The 16,120-nt window shown below is 43.7% G+C and overlaps 1 protein-coding gene across 7 annotated transcripts in view; it reads left to right on the plus strand.

The window, feature by feature from the left end:
• The first annotated feature begins 1,197 nt into the window (after positions 1-1,197).
• The window catches only part of PTPRZ1 (protein tyrosine phosphatase receptor type Z1), a 131,363-nt gene continuing 116,440 nt past the window's right edge, over positions 1,198-16,120 (plus strand). For 5 of the 7 annotated variants that reach the window (XM_014275906.3, XM_005481948.4, XM_014275907.3 and 2 more), the window contains exon 1: positions 1,198-1,986. In XM_014275906.3, coding sequence (XP_014131381.2) covers positions 1,929-1,986 — 58 coding nt within the window. In that variant the 5' untranslated portion in view covers positions 1,198-1,928. The remainder of the gene's footprint in view (positions 1,987-16,120) is intronic. The other 2 variants (XM_014275909.3, XM_005481951.4) reach the window with 2 other exon arrangements.

Below are 16,120 nucleotides of genomic sequence, written 5' to 3' on the forward strand. Positions count from 1 at the left end.
TCGCATCACATCCGTGCAGAATAGGCCGTTTCACTCGGATGCAAACAGTATCACAAACACAGGGACCATTCACACTGCTCCTGGGCTGTGCTTCGGCGGGCCTGGGATGGAGCCGAGGACCGTGTGTACCATCGAACGCTCCCAAAATCTCTTGTGTTTGTCAGGGGTGTTTCCAGCCCCCACTTATCTTTCCCACGAGAGCTCAGGCCGTGGGAAGGCAGGCGCAGCTCGGAGGGCCGGGTGCCCCCCCCGCCGGGTCGGGGTGCGGGCAGGGCAAGGGGGGCTCAGCTGGGGCCCCGCACCACGCGTGCTGCTCTGCATCCCCCGGCCCGCTGCCCGGCCAGCACTTCCCGATGCGCGGGACCTGGTGTTTCTTTGCCTTCACGTTTCACTTCTGGTTTGGGTGGGTTTTGCTTTTTTTTTTTTTTTTCTGGTCTTGTTTTGACTTCCCGCAAAAACGGTGCCAGTGCCTGCGCCCTGACCCACTTCTCCGTCGGATAATGATATTCCGCGGATCCAGCCCCTTCCCCCGCTGCCACTCCAGTTCCCAGGGAACACGCAAACCCTCCGGTTCCCGGGGCAGGGAGCAGCCGGCAAACAGCACCTCCTTGGAGGCGGCTCCGCTCCCAGCGCCGCCGTGCCCCGTGCCCGTTCCCACGGCTGCCCATGGCGGTGCGCGCCCGCAGCGGGCCCCGAGCTCCGAACTCCGACCCTCGGCCCGGGGCCACCGCCTCCATCAGGGTCCTTCCCCCGCTCTCCGTGTGCTCCGGGCTGCACCGGCCGGCCGCGCACCCCGCTGACCTCGGAGACCTCCAGAAGCCCAGAGCCACTCCCTATCTAAGCCTCTTATAAAGATCTTGTTAAAGAAATAAACTTTTGTTCCCACGGCAAGGGCAGGCTGGCGCTGTCTGGCGGCCGCTCTCCCTCCGCCAGCGCCCGAGCTGCGTCCCAGCCCTCGACCCCGGGGACACGATCTGCCCGCAGCCGTGTGAACCCCACTCCGTCCCCAGGCCGCCGTTCACCTCCCTCCTGCTTTTCAGGAGGGGGGAGAGGGTTCTGTTCCTCCCGCCCGCGGGTGCGCGCCACCGCACTCGCCGCGCACAACACCCTCCCACACACACCCCCAGCCCCGCACCACACACCCACACCCACCAGCGCGCACGCACACGTATCCACATATACACACATCTACACATATACACACACTCTCACACGCGCGCACATACGCACTCACACACACACTGTCACACGTGCGCACACACATACACACACATACACATATACAGATACTCTCACATATCCACACTCACATACACAGACGCACACACACACACACATACAGACTCTCACACACACTCACATATCCACACTCTCACACACAAAATATACACACACACACTCGCATATCCACACACTCTCACATACACACACACACACAATATACACACACACACTCGCATATCCACACACTCTCACATACACACACACACTCTCACACGCGCGCACACGTGCGCGCCCGCCCAGCGGAGCGCGTCTCCGCCCCCCGTGCGCACACACATACCCGGCGCGCACACACACACACACGCACACATACACACACATATCCACACGACACACGAACAGTCGCGACAGACACATCAAGCGGACAGCCGCGCACTCGCAGCCGCCCGGGCACAGCGCACAGCCCGCGCTCCCCCGCAGCCGCTGGCGGCCCCGCCATGCGCTGAGCGGAGCCGCGGCCCCGCCAGCTCCCAGCGCCGCCGATCCCGCCCGCGGCGTGGGGGCGGCCGCCGGGCGCGGTCGCGGCGCGGAGCCGGAGCCCCGCGAGGGAGAGGCGCAGCGCCCGCGGAGGCCGGCGGGCGGGCAGGAGGCTGAGACAGCCGGACAGGCAGGCAGGCAGTCGGAAGGAGACGAGGGACGATTTGGACATGCTCATTCTCGGGAGCTTGGCTGCCTGCATCCAGCTCATCTGTATCATCAGAGTGGGTGAGTGATCTCTACATGAATTCATCTTCGGGCTTCAGAACAACTTTTCTCCCCGGGCTCCGGTGGGTTTTGGTCCCTCTGATCCCTTTTACATAGAAATGCAGGCGCAGTCCGTGCCTGTTCCACACAGCGAAAAGACGCTGTCAACCCCGTGGGTGGGAGCGTTTCTCCTGCTCCCTTTACCCCAGCCGCCGGGCCCCGAGGATGCGCGGTACCCACGGCACGGCCGGCGCTGCTCCGAGCGGAGCTGGCCGGCCCACGCTGCCCCGGCTCCCCGGCGTGCCCCGCCGAGCCCTGCCGGGGTCCGGCCCCGCTGGGAGGGACCGGGTGTGCACCGGTGACAGGGGAGAAAATCCATGGCCAGCAGCGCTGATATCGATCATCTCCGAGGACGTGGGATGTGAGATGCTACTTTAAGATCTCGCATGAACTGTTCGAAGAGAAGGGCATGGTGCAAAATTTCGCTTTAAAATGACTCGTTCTCCCTGAACGGGTAACGTCAGGGGTTGCCCTAAACCGTGCAAAATACGAGTCCGTCATTCACGTGGGACCTCGCATACAGAATATGGATTCATATATAGATGTTAGTAGGACTGCTTACATAACCAAATTCATTTTCAGCTCGTGCAGACCTGTGCAACTGGAGTGCATCCTAAAAATCATGCCGTTCCCTGTTACATGATAAGATGGGTATTATAACCAGCGTGAGTCACTTAATGCTGTTAGAAGTGCTTCATCAAATAAACACTAACAGCTTTTGTGGTCGGGTTTGTATCCTGATGGATGGTCGTTTTGAATGTATAAGTTCTAATTAAATAGATTACTAGAAAATACTAGTTGGCTGCTTATATTTAAGTATGAGGAACTTGGGAGCTTGGGACCCTTGTGTACAAAACCAGCCTTACAATAGGTCTGCGGTGACAAAGTAGTCACTAACCTACATTTGTCACCCAATAGGTGGAGCTGCTTCTGAAACCATGCAGCTCTATAAACAAAGATCGGGGTTAGGTTTCACTTCTAATTTAGTACCAAGTTCTGCTAGTTAGGGAAAACTACTTTTTTATTTTATGGGAAGAATGTTTTTGCCTCTTCAGAAAATACCGTGGTATGATTTAACTATAAACGTGATGAATGTAATTGATTTTCAGTTAAAATGTATCATATTTGTAAGAACATTAATAACATTTTAATGTCACTTTTAAACTAACCTATTCCTAAAAATAAGGTGCTTACTTCAATTCTCTTACTTCAAATAATTCTCTTATACTATGGCAAAGAATGGTCTGTTATAAAACTTTTGATAAGTTTCAATAATGTCTTACATTGACAACCTGTTTCCTAAAATCAGGTGTACTCCCAAGTCTGTTTAAACACAAAAAATTAGCAGGTGCTTTTACAGATATATGAAAATGTTTGAGAACAGATCAAGTATATGATAATATCATCATAATGTAATACAACTCAATTAAATTTTGGAAAGAACTTCCCTATTCAGGTGATCCTATCACACTGGAAGCAATGCAAGACATAAACATAATTTTGTAACCTTTTTTGTTCATCTGTTTTAAATAATTTCATCTAGCATCTTATTAGAAATAAGCTGGTTTTATGTAATATAAGTTGTACATATGTGTGTTATATTATTATATTTACAAGATCTGACAGGATGGGAAAAGGTTTTCTACTCACACTCAAGATTTAAGTGTAGGTACTTTTTGTTTCTCTAGACAGATGTACTATTGTTTTCAAACCTGACCTGGAGAGGACCCCCTTTCTAGATGTGATGGATTGATTTGGTTGCAGTGGTGCATCCTTCTGAAGACTGATGAGCTAGACTTGTCAGTGTGTTCAACACTATGATTGTTTCCAAGAATGAATAACTGGTACAGGCTATTAGATTGCTTTAATCAGATTTCATTTGAATATGTTCCTGTTGGATTACCTCTCTGTAACAAATATGCTATTTTTTTTTCATAAAATATAAAATAAATTATTGCATACCACAATGTATGGTTCCAAGGGTTTGGTGAATGAGAAGAGCTGGATGGGACTGTCTGGCTCTTACCATTAAATATTTCTGATGCAGAAGAAGCCAGACCCAGGGCTCTGTGAATGGATTGGTGATGGAGAGCATGGCAATGTGGAGCCTATGCTTATTAGTGTGAGGCTAGGCAACATGGAGATCCCAGCCTCATTTGCTTGTAGTTTCAAAAAATGTTGTTGAGTCCTTAGCTTGTCTGGTACAGAGCTCTATCAGTGGTTCTTTCCAGGGAATCTGATTGGGAGATTTGCTGTTGACATCGGGAGATTCATCAGGGAAATCTGTCTCATATGTGTCCAAAAAAGACAAGCCAAGTCAGCCTCACTGTTAGAGCAGATGGAGGCAGAAAGTTCTTCTGGGAACGACAAGACAGTGACAGTTCATTCTTTGCCTTACTGAAGAAATGCTTAGGAGCTTAATTCTAATATCCCTGCTGAGTTATGAACAGCACCTTCCTTCACAGTGCTACTGAGGCCAAGGAACTTGATTACATCAAGTACTGATGTAATTATTTATGGAGCAGGGCATTAGCTGAGTCCTCTCAGTGAGTGCTGTTCAGTGAAGTCCAGTGAAACCTGTGGAGTGAGATGCTATTCAGCCACAAGAGCTCATAAGAAATCCTATGCCATTGTTTGTGAACACAAACAATGTGTGGCTAGAGATTTCCTATTAAGTTCTTTCTTTTACTGAGATTAAAGGGGAAAAAAACCCCAACCCTATATGGACAATTCACTTGGTTTTTTACATTTTTATTTTAAATGAGAAATTTATGAATCTGTAATCTTCAGCCTGCATGTACCTCAGACTGAAGGTACTCTTTGAAAATCTGCCCTGGCTTGCTGATGTGTTCCATATAACCTGAAAGTCAATGAAGTGTGTCCTTTTTGTGCCTTTTGTTGCATTTTTCCTATGGAAATAATATCTGGAGCCTTTTCAATAAGTAGACTATTTATGAATCTGTGTAGGCAAGAAAATGCTCATAAAAAGGAACATATTTTAACAAATTAGACTGTAATTGTGGTTAAATTTGGATAAAAGAAGTGTAAATATTTAGGCAAGAGTTAAAAATATTGCATGCTTTCTTTAGCAAAATGTATGAGTAATTTCCCCAAATAAGGTAAAAACTGTCTCTAGAATTAGCTAATCTGCATCTTATTGCTGTCACTGTCCAGCCTCAGCCAGGGTTTTACCTCTCAAAATGCAGCTCATTAATCTATGAATTGCTTAATTAGTTGTGTCTCCGTTTAATTTCTCACTATCTAGAAAAGATCTCTTAGTTTGTTTCTGACATCCCTGTGCCATGACTTTACACACAAAGATGGTAATAATTCCCTAAATATTCTTATTTTTCTTACACAACTGATATCAGGGCGGTATTTCCAAGCTGTCAGGCAGCAAGCACCTCACTATCAACATGAAAGTAACTTCTCTGCACTCTTTACTGGAGGGCCACTATGAAAAATTATGAGACTATGAAGCAGAGCATCCCTTTGGCTTCCCAAATCCAATCACACTTGGTGTTCATTCTCATGTCCACACGTTTGGATTAAGTAAGGCCTTAGACTATTAAAGGACTGTGGGATCAGATCCTTCTGTTTTGCACTGATGTCTTATTTTGGAAGACCAGTTACTTGGCACACTTAAAACTGAATTACATCGCAGTAATATTAATGTGTATTACTTCAAATGCTTTAGCACATTTTATCTTAAGATTATATGTTCCTATGGATGATGATACATAGCTCCTGTGGAGACATTTAATCCTGCCATATCTAACATATAAGAGCTAAAACAAAAACTGAGAATTTTAGAACTGATTTATTTTCTACTTTAACCACCTATATTGTGGCCATATATATGTTATGCATTTTTTTACCATAGAGATTTATTTATAAGTATCAAAATCTAAATACACAGTATGGATTTATTTTAGGGTCAAATTTTGGCAGGTATGAAAAGTGACAAAATTAATGGCATTTTAAAATTAATGTCAGTTTAGCCAAATATTTACTTAGCACACTAGTCATCTGTAGGACATACCTAAAATAGTTATGTAGTTTTCAACATGGAATCAATACAATTTATAAGAAGAGTTTTTTCAACTGGATTTGGCCTTACTTCATCTCTGAATTTACCCTTTTATCTGGATTCCTGGAGAGAAATGAAATAGTGTGTGTAAAACTAAGATGGTAATTTGAAAATATTATCATTATAATCTGTATTGTAAATTAGGATGTTAATTTATGAAAATAGGCACTTGCCCATTTCTTAAGGAGGGCTATTCCCTAGATATTCAGTGCTCATCATTTAAGTGGCCACTTCCCACTATGAGATCTCTAATTAGGAATTTAAGGGTGAACAGATTCTGTTCTTTCCCTGACAATTTCAATTCCTCTTCAAATGTGCTGTGCTTCTCAGTATTCCCCGTAGGGCTGGAAGTCTGTGGCAGTTCCGGAGCCCCCAGCTCCCATTTAACAGCTCCGTTCTCACAGCTTCTTGCACCATTTATGTGGCTTTCCTGTACAAGACATCCTTTGGCTATTCAATAAGCTTCTTTTCCCATAAAGACAAAAGTTACCTTTTTGAATACATGTCAAGCCTTCTGTATTAGAAAGATGAATCTACAGGAAGAAAAGGACTTACAGTATTAAATAAACCAGATCCACTAAATGAAAGATAGCAAATATTTCAAAGAGGCTGGGACTATAAATGAAACTTGGCTCCTGCAGGTTGTTGAGGAGCTGTTGGCGGCAGAATACTTTTGTAGGAAGGTGTGGTGCAGGTTGCTTGTTGAATACAAATTACTGATGTTGGTCCATTTAGTCGTGAGGCTAAACTGGAAATAACTGGAAATTTTAGAAACAAGGTGAGGGTTTATTTGCATCACTGGCGGGTAATTATGGTGCTATCTGATATAGGTGAAATAATAGGCTTTTTAAGTAAAGCAGACAGTGTGTGAGAGTGTCAGATTATTCTAGATGAGGCAGGTCTCTCGAAAACTGCTATTTGCCCATACATGGCTTTGGTTTTCATTCATCCATTGGAAGTAGTTATATTTCAGGCTACAAATCAATAGTTTTCATTACTGTTTGAAGACCCCAGGAGCTATTGTTTGAGTTAGTTAATTTCAGATCTCATTATTGTGGTGGAAGTCGCAAGGACGGTGAAAGTGCCATCCTACATCTGCTCAGGAATGCTTGGCAATGGAACTAGGATGCCTGTGGAACTCAGGTGTCTAAACCCAAAATTTTAATAAAAATTTTCCCTGACTCAGCTTGTACCTTGATGGCTTCCAGGAAGTTTTCAGGTAGCTACAGTTCCTCTCCTGCCTATGCCTTACCTGACCTTATTGTGTGCGTCTCAGCGCCTCTTTCACTCCAAAGTTTCGTTGGATCCACATGCAAATGTCCTTTCAGGTGACTTTCCTGAACCTTAAGTCAGTAAGGCTTCCTTAAATATCTGCTGACAGAATCAGGTGTCGATCTGCCTTGCTGCTGCTTGTGTTCAGGACAAAGAACAAGGTGGTGGCTGTGCCACCTTCTCATGTTGTAGCCCAGCCACTGAAGCCTTTTACCCAGACAGTCTAGAGAGCAGGCCTGATCTGAGATAAAGGGATTTGAACCTACATCTTCTGTCTCCAAACATTAGGTTTTGTCAAATCAGAAGACTTTTCATACTTCTTGTGTAATATGAAGCAATCAAGCTTATTTTTCTAAATTAAAAAACATAAAATTGAGAGGATTCTGGGCAAGGTCTTGAAAGAGGGTTGCTAAGCAGTTAGAAACCACATCTATTTCAGAAGTTTTTGGAGCTGGAAATGGAACCTGGGAAAGTTTGCAAGAAAATTTTCCAGCATATAAGTTTGCCTTTTTCTCACTGTTCCTTAAGCATCCACTTCAGGCTTCTGAAGTAAGGACTCTGAATTAATATGATGCTACAGCAAGACAGGAAATATAAGTTCTTATGCCTCCTCCTACTCAGTATTTCATTATCTACTAGCTGGATACAATGCATAAATCACTATCCCTGCCTTTTCTCTGGTTGTGCTCTGAAAAAGATCAGATTTTGCTTGTTTCTTTAATAGCTCCAGATACTTATTCAAAGAAGGGAACTCTGGGCTGCAGTTTTGAAAGACTACCCTCTCAAAGGTGAGCAAAGCTGAAATGTTTTTTCAGCAACTCAGCATTTTACATCAGCTGTCCTGGTCAGATGATTACCACTTGGGCAAGCCAGTTGCTTCTTACTGCACTCAGCTGCTTAGATCACCTAAGACAGTGGAGCAGCCTGAACTTCAAGGCTCTGGAGCCTGCTGCTATTGCCTGGAGTGGGTAATTCTCTTAAAGCTGTCTTGCACTTGAATTTTTTTCTAAGTCAAGGCACCACAGTTTCAGATTCAGCAGCTAAAAAAGAGGCTAGATGTACTTTGGCCACTTGCCATATAAAAAGCACTATTGCCTTATCTAGATTTTTCCAGCATTCAGTTACACATACAAGGTGACATGTTTGAGGTTTTTTTACTATCCTTTATGTTTCACTAAATGTAAAGAATATAGTTACTTTGAAATTTTCTCTGTGATATTGACATATTAAATATCCTAATGTGCAGGTGGCATTCAGTAACTTATATTTCTGTATGAAGCTACTAGGACTTCTCACCTGACCAGTGAGAGATTTCATTTGAAGTTTTTAGGAGCACTATATCTGTTAGTAATTTGGCTGGGAATTGCTGTCCTCATTGCCAAAAAACTTCTGCTAAATATTGGATTACCGGAAGGCTGAAATATAAAGTAGGTAACATTTGAAAAGTATCCGTCTTCACTGCCTCATTTATCTGTTTGCTGAGGTAGGATAAAAATAAAGCAGGGAAGAAGAGGTTAAATGGTAATATCAAAAGGGCAAATAAGAGACATTAAAAGCACTTTAACTGTGTTAAAATCATGTTACAAAAATTGGTCTTCAAAATCCCATAAATTAAGAATGTTGTATAAAAATAAATCACATCAAATGTATCTTAGTGAAAGACAGAGTTTTGTAAATTCTGGAGCAGAATGTAACAAAGAATTCCTGACTAATTTAAAATTTGTCATGCTAAGTTCTTTAATTAGAACAGATTTTTTTTAATAAGCTGTCCAAGCTAGATGAAATATTTTCCTAAAGAAAATGGAAGGATTTATTGAATTCATTGAGATTTAGACTGGTTTGTATCACAATGCTTCAGAATACACTTTTCCAAAAATAATGTCTTTTCAAAGCTTAAAAAAAATCCTAAAAAAGATAAATCTGTGATGTTCTGCAGGGGCAGCATATACTGAAAAACAGAAAGCTTTTTGAAAGCTACAGCAAATATTTTGAGGAAAAAATAAGCCTTTAAAATCAGCATTTTAAAAAAGACTTGATTCTTCAATTGCTTTATATGCTGAACTCCATGATTTCAGCAGAAGTTCCCAAAAAGAAAAACATCTGCTTGCTGAGACTAAATAGCTAATGATCAGAGTAACAGCTGGCTTTATAAAAGGGACCTAATATTGCTCTGGGCAATTTTTCTTCTGGCTCCATCCCCAAACTGACCAACTGTGTTTGATCTATTTCTAGTCATTTAGAAAAGTCGTTTAGTTTCAAGTGTATGCCAGTTAGTTCTTTCAGTACCTTTTGTAAGTCTTATTCTGATAGGTCTGTCTAAGTATGATTACTAACAAATTTGTCAGGCTGGGACTTCCTGAGTGGCCCAAGAGCCTTCTTCCAGCTTCTTGGAGCACTCCAGTTGGTTGTCTGTGATGTGCCATTCCAAATGGTGCACTGGCCACACAACCCACCCACCTGCCATTTGCACAGAGTTTGGGGAGAGTCTTGTGTGATCTGTGCCTACCTCTTTCTTCAAAGCTTTGAGTTTTGGTCACTACCTTTGCATTTTATCTATCTTGCAATGTTGCAGAAAAACTGACTTTCTGTTGGTTTTGGGTTTTTTTCTAACACACTTGAAGTTTGTGTTAAAAAAACAATGAGAGAAGGTTTTAGAAGACCTATACAAGTTTTAGGGTAGCACTAACACAAACCCAAATGACTGTAAACTGGCAATGTGGAAATTTATACTGAAAACTCAGAAAGGTTTCTAATCATGGGCGTGGGCAAACAGGAGCGTGGCACATCTCTGAGGACATGGCACAGCAGTTCACACAGGCAGGGCAGGCAGGGCTGCAGGTTTCCTCCTGCTAGTGGGGTTTTTAGTTTGTTGTTTGTTGTGTTTTGTTAGTTGGTTGGTTTTGGATTTTTTGTTAGTTATGGTTTTTACACGATGAACAACTGCAGTTTGTAAAAATGTGCATAGCAAAATAGAACCCTCCAAAAAGGATCCATCTGTCCAGACCCCTCTCTGTGACAGAGTGTTTGAGCCTGTCTGTGGTACCAGGGGGCATTGCAGGAGAAGCCTGCCTGAGGTGTGAACAGGTAAATGATCTCCTTTCAATGGCGGCTGAGCTTAGGGAGGAAGCTGAAAGACTAAGGTGTAATAGAGAAATTTAAACAGAAATAGATGGGTAGAAGTCCTTAGAAACAAAGGAGTCCAGGAAAGGTGGGCATGCTTCAAAACAGAGATCTTGAGGGCACAGGAGCAGACTGTCCCTGTGTGCTGAAAGATGAGTTGATGAGGCAAACATCCAGCCTGGATGAGCAATGAGGTTCCAAAGGAACTTAAAAATAAAAAAAGGGTGTATTGTCTTTGGAAGGAGGGTCAGGTCTCTCAGGAAGTATTTAAGGGGACTGCTAGGGCATATAGGAAAAAAATCAGGGAGGCCAAAGCTCAGTTTGAACTTAATTTGGAAACTTTTGTAAAGGATAATAAAAAATGTTTATACAAATATATTAATGGTAAAAGGAAGGGTAAGACCAGCCTTTGTTTGCTACTGGATGGGAGGGAATTGGAGATGAGAAGGCAGAAATGTTTTACACCCTCTTTGCCTCAGTCTTTAGTGGGAAGATGGCTTGTCCTCAGGACAGCTGTCCTCCTGGGCTGGTGGATGGTGCCAGGGAGCAGAATGGTCCCCCTGTTATCCAGGAGGAGGCAGTCAGAGAACTGCTGAGACGCTTGGATGTTCATAAATCTATGGGCCCAGATGGGATCCATCCCAGAGTGATGAGGGAGCTGGCGGATGAGCTTGTTAAGCCACTCTCCATCATTTACCAACAGTCCTGGCTCACTGAGGAGGTTGAAGGTGACTGGAAGCTGGCCGGTGTGACGCCCATTCACAAAAAGGTTGGGAAGGAGGATCCTGTTAATTATAGGCCAGTTAGCCTGCCCTCAGTACTGGGTAAGGTTATGGAACAGTTTATACTGAGTGTAATCACACAGCACTTACAGGATGGCCAGGGTATCAGACGCAGCCAGCATGGTGGGTTTAGGAGGGGTAGGTCGTGTTTGACCAACCTAATCTCCTGTTATGACCAAGTGACCCACCTGGTGGATGCAGGGAAGGCTGTGGACGTTTTCTGGACTTCAGCAAGGCCTTTGACACTGTCTCCCACAGCACACTCCTGGAAAAGCTGCAGCCCAGAGCTTGGACAGGAGCACTCTGTGCTGGGTTAGGAACTCTCTGGATGGCCAGGGAGTGGTGGTGAATGGTGCTGCAGCCAGCTGGGGGCCAGTCACCAGGGGTGTCCCTCAGGGGTCTGTGCTGGGCCAGTTCTGTTCAATATTTTTGTTGATGACATGGGTGATGGGATTGAGTCTTTCATCCTAAATTTGCAGACGACACTGAGCTAGGAGCGTGTGTTGATCTGTTGCAGGGTAGGATGGCTCTGCAGAGAGACCTGGAACAGTTGCATGGATAGGCAGATGCAGTTTAATAAGTGCAAGTGCAGAGTCCTGCATTTTGGCCACAATAACCCCCTGTAATGTTATAAGCTGGGGACGGTGTGGCTGGACAATGCTCAGGTGGAAAGGGACCTGGGGGTGCTGGTTGACAGCAGGTGAACATGAACCAGCAGTGTGCCCAGGTGGCCAAGAAGGCCAAGGGCATCCTGGCCTCTATCAGGAATGGGTGGCCAGCAGGAGCAGGGAGGTCATTCTTCCCCTGTACTCAGCACTGGTGAGGGCACACCCTGAGTGCTGTGTCCAGTTCTGGCCCCTCAGTTTGGGAAGGACATTGAGACACTGGAGCGTGTCCAGAGGAGGCGACAAGGCTGGAGAGGGGCTGGGAACACAAACCCTGTCAGGAATGACTGAGGGAGCTGGGGGTGTTCAGCCTGGAGAAAAGGAGACTCAGAGGTGCCCTTATCACTGTCTGCAATTCCCTGAAAGGTGGCTGTAGCCAGGTGGGGTTGGTCTCTTTCTCCAGGCAGCAACTGACAGAACGAGAGGACACAGTCTCAAGCAGTGCCAAGGGAAATATAGGTTGGATATTAGGAAAAAGTTATTTACAGAAAGAGTGATAAAGTTCTGGAATGGCCTGCCTGGGGAGGTGGTGGAGTCACCATCCTTGGATGTGTTTTAAAAAAGACTGGATGTGGCACTCATGGTTTAGTTGAGGTGTTAGGGCGTGGGTTGGACTCTATGAGCTTGAAGGTGTCTTCCAATCTAGTGATTCTGTGATTACAATAGTGGAATCCTGAAAAATGTTTCCAATGTGGGAGCAAAAGGCCAACCTATTTTTCTGGTGTTTTTTACTTTCTTTTTAATTTAATTGTAGAGTACTATGTTTTTCATAAGAGCCCGTGGCACCTGAAGCAGGAGAGAGCCCTGTCAATGATCTAGCAGCTCCTGTCAGTGAGTAGCATGGCACAGTTTCAAACTGTGCAAAAAAAAGCAGAGTTCATCTGGCTGTGCCAGCCAGCTGCCCACCAAAACAACACAAACCAGTCATTCCTCGTGATTGACTGGTACATTTGTAAGCTGAAGTACTGAGTGCTCATTTAGCATCTCAAGTACCTCTCAGCATTTCAAAATACGTACAGTAAAAGAAAGAAAAATATAAATAGGAGGCTATATATCATAAATACAATATAAAACCATGAGACTTTAAAATTTACATTTTGAGTTTGGTTATTGTGTTTTGAGGCTGTTGACCATTTGCTATTTTAAATAAGATTACTTGTAGAAGTATAAGGTAAGAAACCTCCTTTAAAGGAAAGTATTTGAAATTGCTCATGTGGTTGTGTGACATCAGGGGCTAGAGGTAGAGTTTAAATACTAGCCAAATCTTGGAGATCTGGCAGTGTCCTCACCTCCCACACCTGATACAACCATAGAAGATTTCAGTTCGTTTTATTTCAGTGTCAGATTTTGCATTGGCTGAATTCTGAGAGTATTCTCAGGCTCATCTGCCCATTACTCATTAATCCTCTTCATGTCCACCTCTCATATTCTCGTAGAAGTGTTTGGCCTCTCTGTCAGCCCCATTTCTCATTACATGCACATTTTGCTAAAGAAACAGGCAGTTACATGGTAGTTTACTCATGTAAAATTACTCCAGCAGCTTTCTCAGGGTTCTGCTTGACTGGTTTCTGCACTCCTTTTAAAGCATAATTCTTATATACCTGGTGTAATTCTTTTCCCCTGTTTGTTCCTCCTCCTTTATTTGGCATGAATAAAAAGGGATTTCTGTTTTGCTTAGTGCTTTCTCTGTATAATTAGGCAAACATAAATCAATATGCATTAGAACTAAGCAAACGTTGGTTAAAAATGTAAATTACTGATTTTGTTTCTCTTTGAGTTTTATTTTCTGTGCTGTTGCCTAATCATCTTCAAAGGTTTATGTTTTGGTATGTCTTTATGAGAGACAGAAAAGTTTCTGTATTTAGAAGTTATGTATGTATTTGACCAGTGTCAAGACAGAATTACATTCAACAGAATTCATTCAGGAATACTTAGACTAGAAATTATTCTTTTAATCCATTAGTGAAAAATACCTCCATGAAAAATTACTGAGGATTATGCAAAGATATCCTTTAATCTGAGTCTTTTTCAGTATTTTCTGGTTTTTGCTATCCACAGTGGGATTTGTAATGCATGAATCAGCAGACAAAGTACGTTTCCAGGTGGCAGTGGTCATCTCTGTCTGTATGGGAAGTTCCAAACTTTTTGTGTGAGTGGCAAGACTGTAACACAAAATCTTCTAACGATTTATCTGAGCAGTGTCTGTCCTCATGATAACAGGGTTTAGATTATATATTATAAAAAATGTCTTCACTGAAAGGGTGGTCAAGCATTGAAACAGGCTGCCCAGGGTAGTGGTGGAGTCACTGTCCCTGGAAGTGTTGAAAAAAAATATGTGGAGGTGGCACTAGGGGATGTGATAAAGTGATGGACTTCATGGCTGGACTTGATCAGCTTAGAGGTCTTTTCCAGCCTTAAGGATTCTGTGATTCTGTGAAAAATGACAGCAGGAACAGATATGCCTTATTGTTAGGAATATGTGTGAGTCTTACATGACCTGATTAGCTTTTGCAACTATATGTTTGCTGTAGAAAAAGAGATTCAGCATGGTAAAACATATTGCAAGTGCACTTTAGAGCAGATTAAAAATATCCTTATTGCCCTGCTGAATGGAAGAAGACAGGTTCAGCTAAATCTGCTGAAGGTAATAAGACAGTGATGAGAAGAATTAGTTTCAGATTATGTGTAGTCAAGTGAAATACAGGAAAATGTATACGGAGCAACCAGAAAATCAAGTCCTGTTTTTGGTGAATAAGGTAATATGAGGTAATCAGCTTTTTCTAATATGATCTACGTGTTCTATCACAATTGCAAAGAGTGCATTTGAACAAAACTGTAATACAGGTTTTCATGGTTTGCTTCATTAGTTAAATAATTCCTTGGATGGGCAAGAGCTTTTCAAAACACATGTAACCCTGAAATCTGTTGTTCACTTGAAAGAAACAGGAAATTCAACCTACTCTGAGTATGATTATATCAAAGAGGTTTCATCATCTTGCAGGAGAACTCAAAATGCTGGGTGTGCATAGACTGGGGCTTATAGCAACCAGCATGCCCTTTACTGGGACATGCAAGCTTGGCTGGTAAAATAAAGATCAGTGTAGATAGCAAAATGTGAAAAGAATAACTAACTGGGATATGCCTCTCAGGGACACGTATTGGGAATAATTATGCTGACACATCTTGTTTAGCTGGCTAGATACATGGAATTCTCAACTGTTGATCTTACTACCCCTAAACCACTATATGATGCTGATACTGGACACTTTCCATCATCATCTAATAATATAATATTTGCCAAAGAAACAGGAGATGGCAATCCTAAACACTTCCCAGGTACTGGGATTTGAACCACAGCTGTGGAGGGCAATATGATCCACAGTATGACAGAGCACAGCAGCTGGGGATGGCCAACACTGCTGATGTATACCAGGCTGAAGGTGAGAATTGTAGAAGAGTTTGAAAGCGAAAACCTAACTATTCAGTATGGGTGGGATAAGGTGGTTCAGTGTAGCATTTCCAGGTGCTAGACTAGATCTTTGCCCTCTTTTCTTCACTGCAGCCCTGCTGCCCTGCTCCAGAGCAGCAGCTGCCGCTCTGTGTGAGCAGCAAATCCCGAGCAGCAAATCCCTGGTCTCTTCCTTCTGCTGTGGCTCCCTACCATCTCCCCCTCTACACCCCCACAGCACGGTCACTCTGTGGCTGCAGTAGGGATCTCTCTATGGAATGGACACCACAGATGTGCATTTGGCAGCCTGTACTGCTGGAAGGGCTGCTCTGTGATGGGCAGTGGGCAGGAAAGTACATTCTGTAGCTTGGTTCAAAGACTTGGGTCAGCAGTTGGCCCATGCTGGGTTGTGTCTGTCATAAAAGTAGTGATACATGGAATTCCAGACTCTGTCTCTTATCTAGCTGCTATCCAGTGTAAAACCAGCAGGATTTCTATTGTCTCCTGTAGTTTTGAAACCTGATGAAGAATGCTGCTGTTATCTCCTGGTCAGGTGCTCAGTCTGGTACTTATCTAGGTCTTCTGGGTATCTCTGAATAGTCACCTGCTTACCCTGCACCCATGAATTCTCTGCATCTTTCAGTCTTGGACCAGGTGCTGATTTGGTTGTATTGCAGAAGGTGAACTAGTTAGACACAAAAGTGCATTGTAACTCTCC

This window comes from Zonotrichia albicollis, chromosome 4 (genome assembly GCF_047830755.1).
Source record: "Zonotrichia albicollis isolate bZonAlb1 chromosome 4, bZonAlb1.hap1, whole genome shotgun sequence".
Taxonomy (NCBI): Eukaryota; Metazoa; Chordata; class Aves; order Passeriformes; family Passerellidae; genus Zonotrichia; species Zonotrichia albicollis.